Here is a 21,200-nt window from a genome sequence, read left to right on the forward strand (position 1 = left end):
ATACTTCACTGTGCTAGTGTTTAAAAATTTATTTGAAAAAAATATATCAGCATTCAGATTGAATCTCTGAAATATTAGCATGTCAACTAACTGAGAACTGTCCATTGCTGGCAGTCATTAAAACTTGACTGTCCTCTAAACTAATATTCATTTGTACAGTATAGTTTTGGTAATCAGGAGTTTAATATATATATTTTGAACATGCATAGGATAAGTCCCAGATGTCAGAGGCAGCTTGGAAAAGAGAAAGAGAAGCAGTAACTAAAGAAATGGAACAATTAAGGTCATTCATACAGACAGTCAGTCGAACTGCAAATCCTCTTGGTAAAATGCTGGACTATCTTCAGGAAGATATTGATGCTATGCAACAAGAATTGCAGATGTGGAGAGATGAACATCAGCAGAACCTTCTTGCACTTCATAGAGAGCAAAGGTATTATTATTAATTTGAAAAACTGTATAAACTCTTAACTTTGCATAACATAGTTTCTTATTCTTAATCTCATCTCATGCATAGTCATATCTAAAACGTCTACATTTAAAGACAGGATTAATAACAGGACTTGCACCATTTTGTGCAGCAGTGAATATTTATACAAATATTCATTGTATAAATACAAACAAATAAATTGAAGTAAATACAAATCTGCAATACTTATTCAGGCATGTAACTATTTACTTACATGCCTGAATGAACCAAAAGTATTGTTATTTACCTGTGACCATACTGTTGGGTCACAGATATTTCATCACTAACAAATAACTTGTGTGGTCAGGCAAATCAAAAATTTTTGCTAATCCATGATCATAGGGCCAGAAGTTAAACAGTATGAGAGTTTGGGGCCAGCATTTGTTGCCTCTGCTATTGGTTGATGAATTGTATAACATAATGAACAGACACATGCACGTGCGCACACACATATAAAATTATGTAAAGAAAAATAAAGTGTGTGTATATATAGGGGATAAGACCAGATTAGATAAGATTTAATTTAAAGCTAGTGGTGCAATACAGTGCACCACTAGCCTTATCCCCAGTATTATTAAAAAATGTACTTTGTAATGCTTGTTTTCATTTATATTTTTGTTACATGTAATAATCGAATTGTTATATTCACTCCGAAGATGGGATGAGATACTTATCTACATATATATGTGTTTTTATATTAAATGTTTATTTTTTCCTTACATCATCTTCTATTAATTGCATTAGCAATTGAGCCAGAAAGGTTCAGAAATATTGTGAAAGTTAGAATTGTTGATATTACGTAACCCTCTCTCTCTCGGATAATAATATGAGAGTAGGGCTGACCACCTTATCCTGTGAATGGTTTGAGGTCCGATGATTAACTCACCCTCGACACCTCAAGGTAAAAGAGGGAAAAGGAAGATGAGATGAGTTTGGATCCAGATTCTGTCTGTGCTAGTGGTAATCATTATAACATAATAAATAGACTATACATATAAAGTTACACAAGGGAAATTAAATGAAAAAACTTATTTTTGAGTAAGAAGCAAAAATGGAAATAAAAACAGATATTACAAAAGTGTAAAATGCTAAGGGGAGGGGACACTCAACTTCACCCACCAAATCATCTGACTAGATGGTCAGTTTATGTTGGTGAGCCATCAGTTGTCTTTCCTGGTTATTTTTTCTAGCCATAGTTTAAAATAGCAGTCATCAACCTGGACAACCCTGCTAATTAGAAGTGATTTAGGGTTTCAGATGTAGCACATTCTGTGCTGGATATTCAAGGCATGGTCTGCTAATACTTGAGTAGCCAAGTGGTGGAAACAGATTTAGTCCTGGTACTCAGATATACAGATATTGGCTGTCCTACCTATTTGGCTATAGTATGAATGGTTGCAGCTGCAGGGTGCCTGGTACAATCTAGGTAAATCCAGTGGTTGTAGCTGATCTTGAGGGGGGGGGGTAAGGGTTGGTAGCTCTCTCTCTGCAGATTATAAGTGGTCACAAGATTGTGCTTTTTTAAGATCTTGGCCGCCTTTTCTGAAGAATTTGCTGTAATCTGTATTTCAGGGAGGGTACATGATGATGATAGAATTCTTTTTATCTGGTGTGGGGTGTAACCATTGTCCAAATATAAGTTGAAGAGGATTATTCCTCTCAAGATCTTACAGGAACTAGTTAAATCTTCTCTTGTTTATTAATCATAGGCTTTAAAAAGTCACAATTGTCATAAAAAATCACATTGCTTAAAAAGTTAAGGGGTATTATATTTCATCCAAAAAAAAAAAAAAATCGAATGTTAATCATCTATCTTAATATATACCTATTACTATAGCTCTGATGTTTCTTAGAGTATTTCACAAAATATTGGTAAAGAGTTTACAGAAAATATTGCCTCATGCTATTAAGCAAAAAGCCTTCATTCTTATTGATGAATGTGCAAAAAAAATATAATCATATTAACCACTTGAATTTCTGAGTCTTGCCAATTGTAAGTTCCAGTTATAATTGCTTTGCTGGATTTACAAAAAGCTTTTGACAATGTCTCCTGTACTGCCATTCTTGAAGCACTTTCAAGGATTAGTTCTGTTCTTTTTAAAGATTATTTTTCTGAGTAACATAGTAAGTCATCTATTATGATTAATTACTATTGGAGATAAAATAAAACATAATATATTTCTTCTATACATGAAAATCCCTTATTATTTATCTTTAATATTGTTATTGATGACTTTCTTTCATCTCTGCCACCATATATTGGTTTTAAGTTGAATGGATGCCAAATAAATGTGATAGTGTTTGCAGATGTTGCTGATACTAAGATGGGTCTTCAGGAGTTCTTAGACCATGCTGCTCAGTATTTTACTCTTAGATGTCATGCTATAAATGAATACAAGTCTTTTACCATTACTCTAATACCATTAGGTCATGATAGAAAAATGAAAATCCAGGATTACATCTTTAATGTTTCCAGTTGCCCTCTTAAACCTATTCGTATTTTGGATGAGTGGTGGTATTGGTACTAATGTTTTCAACTGTTGGACGATGACCTTGGCCAAGTCAACTTTTGGCATTTCTGGATAAGCTTTATAAAGCTTCATTTGAATCCTTGGAAATGCATGGCATTTTAAAATCAATTTGTGCTACCTAAATTATTTCAATCTTTAGTATTAGGAAAACCATCTTTGACCATACTGAATAGACTAAACTCCAAAATTTATTCTCATCTTTTACCATAGCTGCCTTTAGAATTCAATGAGAATTAACTAAAACACTACATTGGACTTTTGATAATAGAATGCATACTGTTTCTAACTCTCTTGAAAGGAAGAGATAGGAAAAATCTCCTAGTCGATAGGAAGCCCTTCCATGACAAGGTTCCTTCTCAACATCTTTGGGTACATAAAAGAACAAGAATATTACCTGGATGGTAGTATATAGATCTGGTCAGGGCTAAAGATAAATGCCCTTCCTACCAAGGGCATTTATCTTTATAGCCTGTAGGCATAATATAGATACTTCTTGTAGAGTTGGATGAGGGTTCAGAGAGATTATGACATATATTTCAATGTTGTTTTAGAACCCACACATAATGTGTGCACACCATTGATGCACACTTTACAAATTGTATGTCAAAGCCTAACTAACAACTCCCCTAGGTATCTTGTTTGTCATTTGCCGATGCATCCTCTATCTGACCAATGTTCCTTGAAGAGCTTTGAGGGAAAGTACTTTGATGTCTTAGTCACCAAGATCTAAAAACTGTGCTTTCATATTGGACTTTACACACCACATGCCTCTGTTTGAGATGATTATAGCATATTCTTCTAAACAATGTCTTTTAATAACCAAATTATAGGCAAAATAATATATCTTTTCTTCATTTGCCTGATGTTAAGATACCTTAACACAGAGAGTTAAAAATGAAAAAAAAAAAAAAAAATACTATATATGAGAGTTCTGGGTAAAATTAGAGAAGGAAACAGATGTGCATCAGTAGCAGAATCACATTAAAAATGAAGATATTAAGAAAAATCTTGACATTGTTAACATTTAGGAATATGTAAGCAGAATTAATCTCAGGATGGTGTGGTCACTTAAGTTGAATGGAAGAAAGATTAGCAAGGCAAGTGTTTGTTGCTAAGATGGCAGGAAAAAGACCCAGAAAAATACCAAGATGTAGGCAGATTGATGCAGTTAGAAGTTCCTTAGAAGACTAAAATATAAGAGATGACATATTGGGGCCCTGGTAGATAACAGACTAATTGGGAGGAAAATTGTCGATAGAAAGTTGGTACTAATATAAACTATTTGAGTGGTGTCATCATAGTATCCTGTATGCCCCTTGATGGTACAAATCAAGAATTCGATGATAATAAGGTACTATAAACTGTGTTGCACTTACAGTAATAAATATAGTTAATTCTTCAGTCTGGTTCAGAATAAAGAACAACAAATGAAATTATAATATGATTTGATTAGATACTTTTATCCTGTTTCTATCATCACCATAATCAAATTCCTGTTATATACCCTCACTCTCAGGAGTGTACTGATATTATAATAGTTAAGCGATTAAGTTTATGTTATTACTAACTTCGGAACTACAATATTGCCAGATGTTACATTTCAGCTTTCTAAAATGCTCTTAACTTACATCAGTCCACCTATTCTGGCATTAATTACCTGTTTTGCTAACCTTTTTTCTTCTCCCATTCTGTTTAAGTGAGCATAACCATATTACACCTTATATTAGCTCTGCTCACATATTCTTGAATGCTAATGATGTAAACCTGAAGAACCAGGTTTGCAAATAAATGGTACAAATATTAACCACATTAAATATGCAGATGATATTATTATTATTGCCAGATCTTGGGGTGCTTAAGGGTCAAAGCTGTATAACTGAGAGGAGACCTCCACATAACTTTTAAAGGAATGCGGAGAACCGATCAGGGCTTCTGACCTAATGTCCAATCCTCACCTTCTCGTGGTGCACCCTGTTGGGTATCTACTTGATACTGAACGGACGAGGATGGGCTGGCAATTTGGGATTTAGCCGACCAAATTGTATTCTTATTGGTTAAACCAAAATATAGAATGATGGTACAACATGACAAAATTTCATGCCGGCTGGGGCATCGCCCGGTTAAACAAGGCCCCCGTTGTTTTTGCCAGGGAACCAGGGCGAACAGCGAAAAGTCAGCTACTGGAACAAATCTGAAAACAAACCCCAACTCAACATCACCTGAGTTAAAGATCGGTACTATCAACTAAGAAGCCTGAATGGCAAAGAAATGGAGCTAGCTGAGGAATTAGATAAGTACCAGATCGACATAATAGGGGTGACTGAAACAAAAAAGACCAAAACTGGTGAGATCTTTCTGAGCAATAAATACGAAATGTTATATTCAGGCAATAATCATCAAGGAAAAGAAAGAGTAGCCATAGTATTCAACACTAAATATGAGGCTAATCTTCTTGAATGGCAGGTAGTCGCAAGTAGAGTGATGTGGGCAAATATGAGAATGGGGAACTGGACAATGAGACTTATTTGTGCCTATGGTCCCACAGAAGGTTCTACTAAGGTAGAAGTGGAGGGATTTTTTGAGGCTTTAGAAAAAGCAACTGACACAATGAAAAATGAAAAGTTGGTCCTTGTTGGGGATTTAAATAGCAGAGTAGGAAATGATTGTGAGACATACAAAAATATTTTGGGAAAATTTGGAGAAAAGAGCAAAGCTAATAATAATGGCAAATATCTGTTGGATTTCTGCTCAGGACATGGACTGGTTATTACTAACACCATGTTCCAACATAAAAATGTGCACAAATTCACATGGAGAGAAGAGGCTAGGAATAAGAAAAGTCTCATTGACTATGTTATTGTTGATAGTGATGTTTTCTCCCTGGTGCAGGATAGCAGAGTCTGCAGAGGATTTGAAATTGGAAGTGATCACTATTTAGTCTTGAGCAGGATAAAATTGAATTTCATATTGAAAAGAAAAACATGTAAGAAAGTTTTAAAGCGAATAAAAGTTGAGCAGCTCTCAGATGTGAACTGTAGGCTAAAATACACAAAGATTATTGAAGAAAAAATGAAAGAGTTTGAGAACAGGAATCAAACCTTGGAGATTCAGTGGCAAACTCTGAAGAAAACATTGACTGATTCTGCCAGAGAGGCAGCATGCGGTGAGGTTATCTGTAAGGATAAAAAAATCAGAACTCCCTGGTGGTCACAGGAAGTTAAAGAGGCAGTGAAGGAAAAGAAGAAAGCATACCAAAAGTTCCTGTCAAATAAGTCAGCTTGTGCTCTTAGAGAATATAGAGACAAATGCAAGAATGCTAAACACTGTGTAAAACTAGCTAAACAAAAGTCATGGGAGGACTTTGGCAAGAATATAGAAGGCAAGAAAATATTCTGGAGGTTGTTGAAGTAGCTTAAGAAGGGAGGAAAGAGTGCTGTAAAAGGAATTAGAGATGATAAAGGTGACATAAAAACGGGAGAAAAAGATATCCTTGAAGTATGGAGTAATTACTTTGAAAAACTGCTAAATGAAACAAGCAGTGATGACAGCACAGTGGTAAAAAACACTGACCAGGCATGCAGTCAGAAATACATATCCATACTAGAAGTAGAAAAAGCCATCAAAGGCTTGAAATGTGGAAAGGCAGCAGGACTAGATGATATTCGACCAGAAATGCTGAAGTATTTCTGGTGCCAAGTATAACAAGGTGCCAGGAGAGAAGCTATTCAATACGCTGCAGTTATATGGTATCAATGGGGCATTATATCAAGCAATACTTAGTCTTTATTTGAGTTGTAAGTCAGCAGTTAGAATTGAAGGAAGTACAGGAAGATGGTTTAATGTTAAATCTGGTGTGAGACAAGGATGTACATTATCCCCTCTGTTATTCATTATCTATATGGATCACATTATGAAGGAAAGTGGTATTAAACATGATATCAAAATTGGAGATGTTAATGTCAGCTCTTTGTTTTATGCAGATGATGTTATACTTCTAATTAAATCTGCTACAAGTCTGCAAGATTCTCTGACTAAATTGAATAGCTATTGTAATAGATATGGTATGAAGGTCAGCAATAAAAAGACAAAGACAATGAAAATAGGCAGAATCATTGAAAATGTCAACTGTGTTGTGAATGGAGAACCTGTGGAACAAGTAAAATATTTCAGCTATTTAGGCACGATTTTTACTGAAGATGGTAAATTAAATATAGAAATAGACAACAGAATAAGCAAAGCTGGTATGGTGGGAAGTCAATTGAATAAATTCATATGGAATAAGAGAGAAATTAGTCGGAGCACTAAATTAGCTGTGTACAAGACAGTGTTCAAACCAGTTTTAACTTATGGATCTGAGAGCTGGGTCAGAAGTAAAACACTTGACCAAAGACTAGAGACCACAGATATGATAGTCCTGAGAAAGATTATAGGCGTGAACAGATGGCATCAATGGCAATATCATATTAAAAACGAGGATATTAGGAAAGAACGTGACATTGTCAGCATCCAGGAATGCGTTAGCAGAGCTAATCTCAGGTGGTATGGTCACTTAAACAGAATGGGCGAGAAAAGATTAGCAAAACAAGTGTTCTCTGCCAGGTTGGCAGCAAAACGACCTAGAGGAAGACCAAGATATAGGTGGATTGATACTGTACAAAGTGCTTTAGACGATAGAAATATAAGATCTGATAATGTTCTGGAGTCTTGACAAGTAACAGACTGATTTGGAGGAAAATTGTAGATAGGAAATTAATAATGATGTAATTTTTTCATGTAGTACTATCATATCCTGTACACTCCTTGAGGGTACATGGCAGGAATTTGATGATGATGATGAGTGCAAAACTTTTGGAATAAAAATCAATCTAAGCAAAACTAAAACAATGAAAATAGGAAGAGATGAGGAAAAAATTTTAATAAACTTACAAAATCACTTACTTGAACAAGTAAAGCAATTTACATGTCTTAGCATCTCATTACTTACAACATCAACAACACAGAAACAGTAAAATACAGACTTAACAAAGATGGTCTAATATGAATAAATTAAACAAAATATGGAAAAACAGCATTTCAGAAGGTCTCAAACTAAAACTATAAAACCATTATTATACCTACAGCAATGTATGGAGCGAAGACTTGAACACTCATCAAAAAGAAATACAGAAAATCAGAACATTCAAGATGAAATGCTTAAGAAAAAAATAAATAAAACTCACTGGTTAGAACAAAAACAAATGAGCAAATCAAACACAAATTAAACTAAAGATATCATAGTTATAATTCTTAAACAGCAATCAAGATGGTTTGATCACCTCCAGAGAATATCCTTTCAGAGATTGCCAATGGAATCATTGGAGGAAAACAATCAAGAGATAGACCAAAAAGAACTTGGTTGTGGTTTTTGAAGGAAAGGTCACAATTATTGAGCTTCAGAAAGATGACAGAAATGGCCAGACATTTGCATGTACGGGATTCACCCTGTCATCTGATGGATGAGAAAGAAGAATGCCAAGTTCCTTTCTAATATTTTTAGTTTTAGTCATTCTGCCACTGATACCATCTGGTCGCTGCCCAAATTTTTCTCCAGTTTCTCAGGACTCTGTCTATAGTCTTTGAAGTGTTTTATTTCTAACCCAGTTCTCAGATCCGTAAGTAAAAATTGGTTTGGACGCTGTCTTATATACTGCTCATTTAGTGTTTCAGCTAATTTTTTAAGTACATTAAGTTTATTCTATTACCATCTTACTATCTTTGCTTATTCTTTTAACTAGATCCAAATTTGAATTGCCATTTTCACTAAGATTTGCGAGTAATTAGCTGAAATGTTTTACTTGTCTTTTAGATTCACTACTAAAAATGCATCTTATTACTTTTTCTCTTTATGCCTCTGCTTTAGTTTCTTTTATTTCTGCTTTCATATCAGATTTGTTATGGTTCGATTTGTGAAAGTCCTGAAAATTTCTACTGGATTATTTATGACTATGACATCATTTGCATAAACTAAATAAAAGGAAGGTGAATTTCAAGTTTAGTGCCACTTTTCTTGATAATATGATCCATATAGATTATGAAAATTTACATTAATATGTTTACATTTGAATGGGCACCATTCAAATTGTATTGTATGGGAATGGATGTGACAAATCATCTCATTCTTCTTGTTTGCCATCTTTTGGACACACATTGAATCTGTAAAATCACATGTGAATAACGATGTATCATGTTCGTTTTACAAAATTTGTCTAAAAAGAAATATGTATTAAGAAGTGTCATTATTTTTTAAAATTATTAAAACTTACTAAAAATCCTTTGTATGTAATTATTTTGTTACAAAACTGTTTAATCAAATGTATGACATTATCAAGTCCTGATGCTAGTGCATTTCCACATTTGAACAATATACATAGAGGAGATGTATATTGTTTTGTATTAAAGGCATTTTCCAAGTAAGCAAACAGACAAATATGTCAACATCTCCTCTAGGAGATGTGCTTTGCATTAAGGGTAAATGTTAAGATTAGTGATCAGAGCTTATTCTACTTTTACCATGAGTTGCCTTGGTCTTGCACTACCTATAGGATCAGCTAGACTTGCAACACCTGCACGCACAAACTTGACTTGTTTGTCTGTTTGCTTGCTTGGGAAATGGAGTAAAACCAGGTTTAAAATAGCTTGGTATCTTTAACATTTATTATACCAAAGGTAAAATACTTTCTATATTCTTACTAACTTCTTTGAAATCTTCACAATCACTCCAGAGATACTGATTGGTTGATAGACATGCCCATCGCAACACCGTTGCACAAAGGTGTTGCAATGGGCAACACCTTTGTGCAAAGGGATTATCATACATTCTTTCCATTCCTGTGAAATTTTTCCTGCGCATTGACTTAAATTATTCTTTTGACATGCATGCTGAGATCCTATCTGTCTCTATTGTCAAATTCTTATCAAATCTTTATTGTTGAGATTTGTGTATTGTAAAGACATTCTCATTATGCTAATGGAAACGTGTCAGCCATTATATGTAACTTCTCACTTGCCATTTTACATGGAGTGTGCATGCTCGCGAGAAGATTGGTGTGATTGACAGCTGACAGACAGAGTGTTCAGTATTGAGGTAACGAGAGAAAACAAGAAAGAGCTAACAGAAGTTCAAGAACTCAGACCGGAGGAATTTTGTTCCTATGAAGTTTATTTAGTTTTATGTGATGGTCTGAAGAAAATTAATAATAGATTCCGAAAAAGGAATAGTAAAACTATGAGTCTTTAAACTTTAAAAGTAATTAGTAAATAAAAGAAGATATTGCAGTTGATGTTCTAAAGGAATGTTCAAGGAAATGCTGATTGGAAAGTTTCATCTGTGTTAAGGATGCTGGATATATTTGTTATTTCTACTGGAAAGGGCGATGGAATTAGCTCAACAGAGATATGCTGTTTTTGAAGTAGTAGAAGAAACTTTTTTTCCCCTCCAATACAAAAATTAGTAAATTGTGCGTCAAACTGAACTGCAAGAGGTGAGAGTATTTAAACTTCAGTGAGGAATAATCATAGTCTCACAGCAGAAGAGGTCTATTTAGCAATAAAAACTGATATCGGGCAAGGCTATTGGTGATGATGAAATTCAGCCTGAAATGCTAAAAGCCTTAAATCGAGACTGTGTTCTCTGGCTGACTCGAGTGTGTCAGGCTGCTTGGATATCTGGGCGAGCACCAAAGCAATGGCAGACAGGCATAATAATACCAGTTTTTAAGAAGGGAGACCAGAAGGATTGCAGTAACTATCATGGCATCTCTTTGCTTAGCCTGCCTGGGAAAGTGTATGCTAAGTACTTGAAAAGATGGTGCAGGAGCATAGTTGAGTCAAAGTTCCAGGAAGAACAATGTCTCTTTCGTCCTGGTAGAAGCACAACTGACCATATCTTCACTTTAAGGCAAGTCTTTGAGAAATTTTGGGAATATGCCAAGAATGTCTACACATGTTTTGTGGACTTGGAGAAGGCATATGACTGGGTTCCTCAGGATAAGCTTTGGCAAATAATACAGGAGTATGGAGTGGATGGCCAACTATTAGTTGCCATCAAGTCCCTGTATGAATGAATGCTCAGAGTTTTGTGTCAGGGTAAACAGTACAAAGTCTGTTCTGTCACCCCTCCTTTTCATAATATTTATGGACTGGATTGATAGGCACAGCTGAGGCAGTGAGTGTGTCAGAATTGGAAGATGTAGCATTGGACGTCTGCTTTTTGCAGATGACCTAGTTCTGCTTAGCTCTTCCATAGATGACCTCCAGCAGACCCTGGATAGGTTTGTAGCTGTTTGTGCAGACGTCTGCATGAAGATCAGTGTGGCCAAAACTGAAACATTTGTGGTCTCAAGACAACCATCCCAGTGCACTCTGCATGTAAGTGGAGTCCCAATGAGGCAGGTGGAAAAGTTTAAATACCTTGGGTCCATATTCACGAATGATGGAAAATGGGACGTAGAACTAGATACTCAAATTGGCTTAGCAAGCTCAATATTGCAGGAACTTGGCCGTTCGATAGTATTGAAGCGGGAGTTAAGCCAGAAGGCAAAGCTGGCTGTCTTCAATACAGTCTATGTCCCCATCCTCACCTATGGTCACGAGAGTTGGGTAATGACTGAAAGAATGCGGACACGAATCCAAGCGGTTGAAATGAGGTTCCTTCGAGGGTTGCAGGGCTAACAAGACTCGACAGATTCTGAAGCTCTGCAATTTGGGGAACCCTCAATACTCAACCGCTGCTTCTCTGTGTTGAGAGATCATAGTTACATTGGTACTGGCACCTGGTCAGAATGCCACAAGAGAGGCTCCCTCAACAGGCCCTCTTTGCCAAGCCAGAGGGTGGGAGGCCACGTGGAAGGCCAAGGACTCACTGGATAGATTATATCCAAAACCTTGGGTGGACACGTTTGGGAATCCCACCAGAACACCTGAGCTTGGTGGCAGAGGATTGTGACCATTGGAAGTTCCTCTTGCAGCTGTTGCCCCCACAACCAAATTAGGAAAGGTCGGCCTTGAAGATCTATGTATGTATGTGTGTACATAAGGGTAATAAGAAAGGATCCCATGGAAAAGAAGAAATGTTTATATTTTCGGAAAAGGCCCTAGCAAAGAAACTGACTATGAACATTTTCGTTGTTGTGAAAACAAGATGTTTAGTCTGGTAGATGTGATTAAGTATATGTTAAACAATCCAATAATAGAATGAGTCAAAGAATGGGTGATTTTAATATTTTTGGATAAGAAAATCTCTAAAGTGTAGATCTATTTTAGAAGGCCTTGGATCCAGTATTTTGTATTATTGTAATTTTATTTAAAGTGTATATATTGTTTTAGTTTTATTAAATGTGTATATTTTTTGTATTTGGTCTTGAGTCAGTGATTTTCTAGGAAAGAAACAGTTAAAAGTCATTGCACCGATCGGAATTGAACCCTTGTGTAAATAATAATAAACACTCAGAATAAAAAAAATATATCTTAATAGAGATAATCTCATAACAAATGGTGATTAATAATCTTTTTTCTCTAAACAAGTACACAAGGTATGACAATCACAAACATCCATGCCCACAGTGACCTGTGGCCTGTGACCTGTTGGTTGGAGAGCAGATACGCTAACCACTTGACCAACCGAGCTGGCCTAACCTAGTGTAGCCACTTAAACAGAATGGGAGAGGAAAGGTTAGCAAAACAGGTGTTTGATGCCAAGATGGCAGGAAAAAGACCAAAAGATGACCAAGAAATAGTTGGATTGATTCAGTTAGAAATGCCTCAGAAGACTAAAATGATAGATAAGATAATATTAGACTACCGACAAGTAATAGACTAATTTGGAGGAAAATTGTTAATAGAAATTAGTAATGTAAACTTAATCATGTTGTGCTCTGAAAGTAGCCTGTAAATCTCTTAAGGGTACATATCAGGAAATTGATTATGATGATCATCCTTCTTTCCTCTCCCTGGCCTATATAATTTTTTGTTCTTGTCGTTGTTGCTTCCTCTACCTAACAGTTTCTTCAATTCAAAATAAAATTAGCAATCTGTAAAAAGCACATTAAAAACTGTTAGAATTTTTAAGAATAATTATTGGATTTTACAATTTGAAGTCCTGTTATGTCGCATTTGGCAAATTCTGTAATAGCCATAAAGGTTGCCATGAACTTTACTTTTAAATAGAAATTTTACATTTTTACATAATTTGAATGCCTTAAGGGAGAATGTACACTGAATGATGTATTTCATCATTCAGTGTACTGTGCTGCTTACTAAAGGCCTGAAATTGTCTGAAAAAAGTTTCATGTTTGTTCTTTACAGCAGTTTTTGCAGTAATGTTAGAAATCTTAATTCATTAATGGTACTAATACTCTATGGGTTTACAACCTTTCTTGTGTGAGAGTAGCTTCTTTTTTAAAAAATAAAAATACTAATACAATAATTTTTACTGTTTTATTTAGTGTTACAGAAACTGTGTTGGATCCGCTAAGGGCTCAGTTGGAGGAACTTGACCAAACAGTACAAGATCAATTAGAAAGTATAAATGCTATTAAAGCAACACTTCTGAAGAATGAAGACCGTATGCGAAGGATGCTTTTGGCAGTCAATCAGCACTCCAAATCCTGACCATTAGTTAGTTGACAAATGTGCTGTTCGGTGTGTTTCATGCTGTGGATTGTTTATTTCAATATACAACTAGTTGCAGTTGTAATGAAAAAAATATTTCAAATATTAGTTATGTTATATTTGAAATATGTAATTGATGTAAACTATTCTTCTATGTTGCACTGATACCCTTTTAAAAAGGTACTGTTTGTTTTTAGAAGAGTAAGGATGGAAATAAAATATGAGAGTTATAAATAGTTTTTTTTAACTTGTTCCTTATATATTGAATACATTTGTAATAGTGGTGAAGTTAAATTCATCATAAATTACTGGGACTGAGTACTAAATACCACTGGTAGACCAGTTTGTATGGTATTGAACGGACTTGTTCTAAAAAAAAAAAATTTTTTTTTTCTATAACTTTATGAAAAGGAATCATAATCATTGAATTTTGTTCAGAAACTGTCATAATTAAAATATGCGGTATTTATTTGTTTTTTTAATTATACAGTGGTTGAAAATTGATAAATTCATTTCTGTTTTATAATTGTTAGAATGTTAAAAATATTCTTGTAAAATGCTGAGATGGCAACAGCAAAAGCAAAGACTGGAAATATAAACATGTCATGAATGTTTATAAAATAATCAATGTAAATGGAAGTTACATATGTGCTTTTAATTCTAAAAGAAAAAAAAAAAAAACTGTGTGTACACACACATCTAAAATACCAAAAATTAGATATCTAAATTTTAAACATTTTGAATCTATTCAGTCTTGTCCTTTTGAGGTTCAATTCAAAATCAAAATGGAGTGTGCTTCATCATTCACAGTGAATCAGAATAGAAGAGTAAAAACAAGATTGTATTTGGTTTTTCTGTTCAACTTCACAAACACTGCATGTTTCAATATACATAGCTAGTTAAAAAAAAAAAAAAAAAAAAAAAAAAAAAAAAAGCATGTTTCTACGTATGCATTTGTTGTTTTTACAGATATGCAGTATCTATTTTCTCCTTTCAGGCAGACTGTGGTGAGACTGGTTTTTCTATTAAGTTGCAAGTGTTAATTTATTTGATCAGATTTTTTTCTTTGTTAGTCCACACAAATCTGTTTGACCAAACAAATATATCATTAACAAAAATTAAAAATCTCTGTAGCAAAATTCTATAGTAAAAAATCCTTTTCAGTTGGCTGTCACATTAACATTAAATAATCAGTATTGCTGTCTTAAGCGAAGTTATTTTAGTGCCTCAACTAAACTGAGTTCCTCTGTAATTTAGTTATTGTATCCCTTTGTAATTTAGAAATATTTTATCATAAAGAGCATAGCATGCTGTACATTACGGCTAACTGGTTTTGTATACACACACACAGTCCTGGACTTATGTTCTACAAACTTTACATAAGTCAGATTTAATACCTTCGCTGTTAATTATATCCTGTTGCTTATTCATTTACAGTACTTGTGCGGTACAGCACCAACATATTTTAAAGGTTATTAATGTTAATTTCAGGATAGAATTCACACAAATTGGATTTCAAAATGTAATTATTAATGGAAAGTAATATAATTTAGTATAAATAGTTTGAGAAAATAGATTAAAAATTTTGTCATTTGAGCTTTCTTATGAAATTATCAACTTATGACTGAACACAACTTGTTTGCTTCATAAATCTCACCATAATGACAGGCTTACACATCATCTATTTCTCCTTGAAATTTTGAGGACTGTGAGGCATTGAAATCCACGCAAATACTAAACACATAAAGCATGCAAACACTAAGATACATAACACTGACATAAAATATTTACTACGTTAGTGTTGAAAACAAGACCAAAGAAGGTGCATGCATGCACCACATGGATTGTCTGCTTTAAGGAGGATGCCAAAAGATGCTGTATGAACAACATAGATGAGTTAAGTAAAATTTTTATAATATCCATTTTTAGAAATTTCATGATAAGTGTAAGTTCAAATTTGTAACTTGAATTTATGTACTGCCTGGATGTATATATAGTATGCAGTTTGATATATTTATTTTATTATCACTGCAGATGCTTAGTATGTATATTTATTTATCTATTCTCTCAACTGCAATTTGTGTTAATAAATATTAGAAAACATTTTCATTGTTAAACTGTATAGATGTACTATTATTATTACTTAAACTAATAATTCTGGAATATAATTTGCCAATAGTTCCTATTTCTTAGGTTTTAACCAACTCCCCCACCCCCACACAAAATAGAATTACTATCAGTAACGAATTGATACATTCATAAAGTAACAGAGATAGAATCACAATGTTTTTTTCACTCAGAGATGCAGAAACTTGTCAATTTCTAGTAGCTTTCACTAGATCTCCATCTGGTGCTTAGTAAATATTAAAATACCACTCATTTTTTGTCAGTTTTATACATTATTTATTAGGCACATACATCATTCAGATGAATTGTATATGTTTTATATTTTACCTCCCCTACACACACACACACACGTTCGCATGTGCAGAATAGTCTAGAGAGATCAGATTTGGTAACACAGGACTATGTGGTTGGACCTACTCTCCAAATTCATGTCTGAAACTACTTATTCAGGAAGGTGTCGAATGGATTGGCATAATGTAATTGGTCTCATATGTAATAAGTATCATTGTAGTGGCTGAAGGATTGCATAATTTTTTTTTACATGCTCAGGTAGTACATTGCTTCTGTTACTGCTGCTTCTGCAAAGAAGATGAAGAATAGTCCAATACAGAATCTGAAATTAAGACATACACCACGTGTTCACTTCAGTGGTCATGCACTTATTACATAAAGATTGACTTCCTGAGATATTCAAGAATTATCAGTGTCTTTTATCAGAAACTTGAAAGATAGTCTCATTAGCAAAGGCAACTTGTTCAAAAAGTTTTGTCATCGTCTATCTGTAATAACATTTCTGTTATGAGTTCGGATAAGGATTGTTGATTGCTTGTACCTTCTCAGGCTGAATCTTAGTCTGAAGTGGTCTGCACAACAGTATATATGATCAGATTGAACAAATAGATTTTAGGGACTGTATTAAAAAGCTTTCCATATCAAGTCACTGCATCAATATCTGGTTATGACTTTTTCTTCTTAATACAGAACCAGTTTATGCTGTGCCACTATGCCATAGCTCAGGAGGGGATCCAATCTGTATTGCTGATTGAAGTACCTCTGTACAATAACTGTTAATTGAATTCAGCAAGCCAAAATCGATTCTTCACTTTTTGCTGCCTTGTCAATCACTCCATTTTAAATCAGCAGCAACACAGTATAAAGAATCACTTGCTCAATAATTTGAAAAGTTTGCATCTTTGAATAAAAGTGTGTGATATTCCATTAGTGTTGGTTGATGAAATATATCATTCAGTTATTGTTACTAATTCTGCCTGAAACACTGCGTATTAAATTTAAAATAAGTCTAAAAATAAATCATCTGCCCAGTCTCTCAGCCACTATATTCTGAAATATGCCACTAGACAACTTTAAGGATCTGTGGTGTTCATATATTATATATTTTCATACGATCATATTTCAAATAATAATATGACAAATCTGATTGGGGGAACTTAATATGTAGCATATGTTATAGTAGAGGGTTTGCCAATGCAGATTTCCTTTAAAATAGCATTGGTACTATGGAGACTTAGGCCAGTTTGTTAGAGTGAGAATTAACTATAAATTAAGAAGGAAATAATATGCATAAAATGAGAATATATTTGTTATTTTGCAATTTTGTTTTGCTAGGTAAAATTCAATTTAATAGTTCTGTTAAATTCTCATTGTAATTTTTGTGGATATCTGTAAATATATCATATAGTTTGATATGGTGCTTATTATTGAAATAGTGATGAATTTCAAAATAAGAGGTTAAAACATGATAGAAACTAAAAATTAAAATGAAAGGAATGGATTTGAAATGTAAAAATTTGATTACCACTATCCAAAATCCGTATAATGGTTGCTGGGGGAGATCTTGATCTAGTCATCACTTGGCAATCTGTAATGCACAATTTGGGATATTGTGTACATTAGCTAGCACATGATACATTTGTATATATTGATGACTGTTACTTTTATAAGAGGGATGATACCTGTTTGCATATAGTTGTATTATATTATATTTTGTAAGTAAATAGGTAACAAAAAATTGTTATTGTTATTAATTTCATATTAACTATCTACCATCTTTAGCAAACAACTGGAAATGTTTTGCCTTGTAGATTCTTTACTGAATAAGATTACAGTTAGAAGCTACTTTATGAATTGCCTTTCACTGAGTAAAGTCACCTAAAGTGTCCTTATTAAGCAAAAAAAGGACCAAATGTATTAAATGTACTTTTGTCTTGGATGCATATTTGCATATGTCTATAGACTTTAGATTAAAAAATAATAATAATAAAGAATGTAAACAACAAAAAAAGAAAAAACTTTTGTAAAGAAGTTTTTCATTTTGTAATTTGGCACTGTAGAACATTATTTGATAAATTTTAGATACTTCTGAACTTATATTAGCATATGATCATTGTGGTAGACTATATTCAATTGATTCACATCCTTGATATAGTTAATTTTAAAAAGGCAATGTGTAGTTCTTTAAGCACAAAGGAATAAGTGTGTAAACTAAATGTAATTTCCATTTTTGGCCTTATAGACTGTACGTCCAGTTATTGTACCACTGTATTGACTTTAGAAAAAAGAATGGGATTGAAACACGTTAAACAAATTGGTGATTTGATTCATATTTCTAATTTAAATACATTATAAGACAGTACTTGCTTTAACTGTTAAATATCTTACTTGCTCTAGTCTGTTATATGAACCAGTTTGCTTGCACCTTCAACTTTCTTTGAACAGAATTGTGTGTGTGTGTAAACCAAAGGAATAGCTTATTATAGCAGCAGATTTAAATTTAATATGTTGTATTTTACAATAAACAATGTGATTACGCTGAGGCTTAAGCTAGAACTTGTTGGTAATTTGTTAAGTTTTGCAGTTAAGGCATTTGATATAGTGAAAATTAAGTGCAACAATATATATAATGTTCTGTTTGCCATTTCTCAAAACTTTTCACAATTTTTTTTCTGTTTTCAGAATGCTTTAGATTGGGGGGGGGGGGGGGGGGAATAGCAAGATGCATATGTTTAAAAATCATACTTACATATTACAGTACGATATTAAAGAACAGATAAATTTTTTAAAAAAATGAAAAGATGGGTGAGATTTCTAACTTGAAGAGCACAAGAAATGGGATATTACTTCATAGAATATGATTTCATGTTATGCAGCTTGTTAATGCAATGAAACATTTTTTTTTTTTCTTCTCTCCACAATAAGAATTATCTCCAGTTTACTATTACAGATGGCTAAACTGCTAGATATGTTTTACATGAAGGATGCTGAAAAGTAATACCTGGACATTTTTGATATAATATGTGCCTTGTCTAAGTGAAAACTTTGCTGCCATCACTTGAAAATAAAAAGGGAGACATCTGTTTATTGGTTAACTGTGGTGAGTTGACATATTGTATGATTTGTATTTTTGTATAATTTCTTAAAAATAACTATTCACTGTTCTGACTAAGCAAGATATTCTGTTTAAATATTCCTTGTAGACTTCACATTTGAACAGTAATTGGATGAATCCCTGAACATTAAATACAATTACTGTGTTCTTATAGCATGATTGTTATGGAGAGTCACTTACAGTGGTGAAATAAAATTCAAGTGATGCATAACAAAAATATGTTTTAGCCCTCTTTTCCCCATCAAAGAATTGATCATGAGAGCATCAACAAATATGAAACAATTTATATTCATTGTTTGTTGAGCACTGTATTTCCATTCATGTCCATAGTATGTGCTGGTTCAAATTATGAAACTGCCACCAAATAGCCATTTTTTTATTATTATTATTATAGTTCTGTGAAGGAGTGCTTTCCTTTCACTGGAGTATTGCTGTCAGTGGTATTCCTATGAATTGTTTATGGTTCAAACAAGTGAATTTTTGCATTACCTAGTGCTCCATTTATGATAGTTTTTAGTTATGTGATATAATAAAGCCAGAAAGCAGAGACTAATTTGTTGTAATATAAGTAGATATTTTCAAACATCATGAAATTGCTGTTTCTCTCTAAAAATAAAAGATTGCAGTTCGCTTAAGACATTGATATGTATGTATCCACACACACACACACACACACATATGCAGACAGATTTTAACCCCATTATAAATTGTTATAATTTTTACCTATTTTTATCAGTATCTAGTAAAGATGTTTACATATGGCAATACATTTTATTTAGTTGTTAACTTTTGTATTGTTTAACTGCTAGCTTCCAAGAGAGAGAGAGAATTGTAAATAATATATTTTTAAGCTAGAATCAAATGAGAAGTATTTTTTGTATGAGATATTAATCTTAATTCCCATCAAATAGAAAAAAATTGAATGTTATTATTAATTTACATTATTTCCCATAGGTATAAGTAAATTTTACAATTCTGTTAATAGCATATACATATGATTTGTTTGAACTGCTATTTAATGGTAATGAAGGAAAATTTATGGGGACCACTTTCAGTTCGTTACCCTCTAGTCATTAAGTCATTACCTTTAGTATTTTAAACAGTGCCAGGTACTTAAATTAATAATCCATTTCTCATATACTAATTTGCCCAAATTAGTATATGAGAAATTTGCCACAATTTGCCCAAATTTTTCTGAAAAAAAAAAAAAAAAGAATGTGAAATATTTATTTAAACTATTTTCCTTTTATGAAATTTGTGCACAGAAATTATTTCATTTAAGTGAAGTTTCATTTTATCATTGCAAAATAACTTAATTAAAATATACAACTGTAGTAGAAGTTATGTTGCAGTTTCAGGAAAAGTTCACAAACTGAATTTTTGTACATTGTACATTTATTTAAACTATTTTCCTTTTATGAAATTTGTGCACAGAAATTATTTCATTTAAGTGAAGTTTCATTTTATCATTGCAAAATAACTTAATTAAAATATACAACTGTAGTAGAAGTTATGTTGCAGTTTCAGGAAAAGTTCACAAACTGAATTTTTGTACATTTCTAAGAGGACTAGCACTTACTGGTTCTGATGCACAAATCAAAATCATGTATATTTTGTAAATATATTTATTTATTTATTTTTTTTTTTGCTGCAGTATTAAATACCAGTTGCTCATTTGTTTTACCTGGTGCAAAGCACATATTCCGTCCACCTATGTGTGTTCTTTCATGTTTGTTTTTAAATGTTGTATTAAAAATGTTTCACAATAAAAAAATACTCACAAATTTCTTGCTTATGTGCTTTTTTTTTCTAAGTATGATTTCCATTTAGAAATCTATTAATCTTTATGTTGGCTAACTCCTATTCTTTCTAAAAGATAGTATTAAAACTAGAAAGGAAAAATATTTCCTTTATGCATAAATATGTATTAGGACTTGGGTGATGGTTGAAGCTTGTAATTAGGTTTAATGGAATGAAAACATAACAAATAATTAAACACGGGTTTAATAGTATCCAATAT

At 33.1% G+C, this 21,200-nt stretch overlaps 1 protein-coding gene across 2 annotated transcripts in view; it reads left to right on the forward strand.

Annotated features, from left to right (window-relative positions):
• LOC150110363 (intraflagellar transport protein 54-like) overlaps nt 1-20,936 on the forward strand; it is a 236,646-nt gene extending 215,710 nt beyond the window's left edge. For both annotated transcript variants that reach the window (XM_090399066.1, XM_090399075.1), the window contains 2 exons: nt 210-433; nt 13,482-20,936. In XM_090399066.1, the coding sequence (XP_090255192.1) occupies nt 210-433; nt 13,482-13,647 (390 nt within the window). In that variant the 3' untranslated portion in view covers nt 13,648-20,936. The remainder of the gene's footprint in view (nt 1-209; nt 434-13,481) is intronic.
• Nucleotides 20,937-21,200: the final 264 nt, after the last annotated feature.

The sequence above is a fragment of the Typopeltis vanoorti genome, chromosome 1 (assembly GCF_054136105.1).
Source record: "Typopeltis vanoorti isolate ZY-2024b chromosome 1, IOZ_Tvanoo_1.0, whole genome shotgun sequence".
NCBI classification, from domain to species: domain Eukaryota; kingdom Metazoa; phylum Arthropoda; class Arachnida; order Uropygi; family Thelyphonidae; genus Typopeltis; species Typopeltis vanoorti.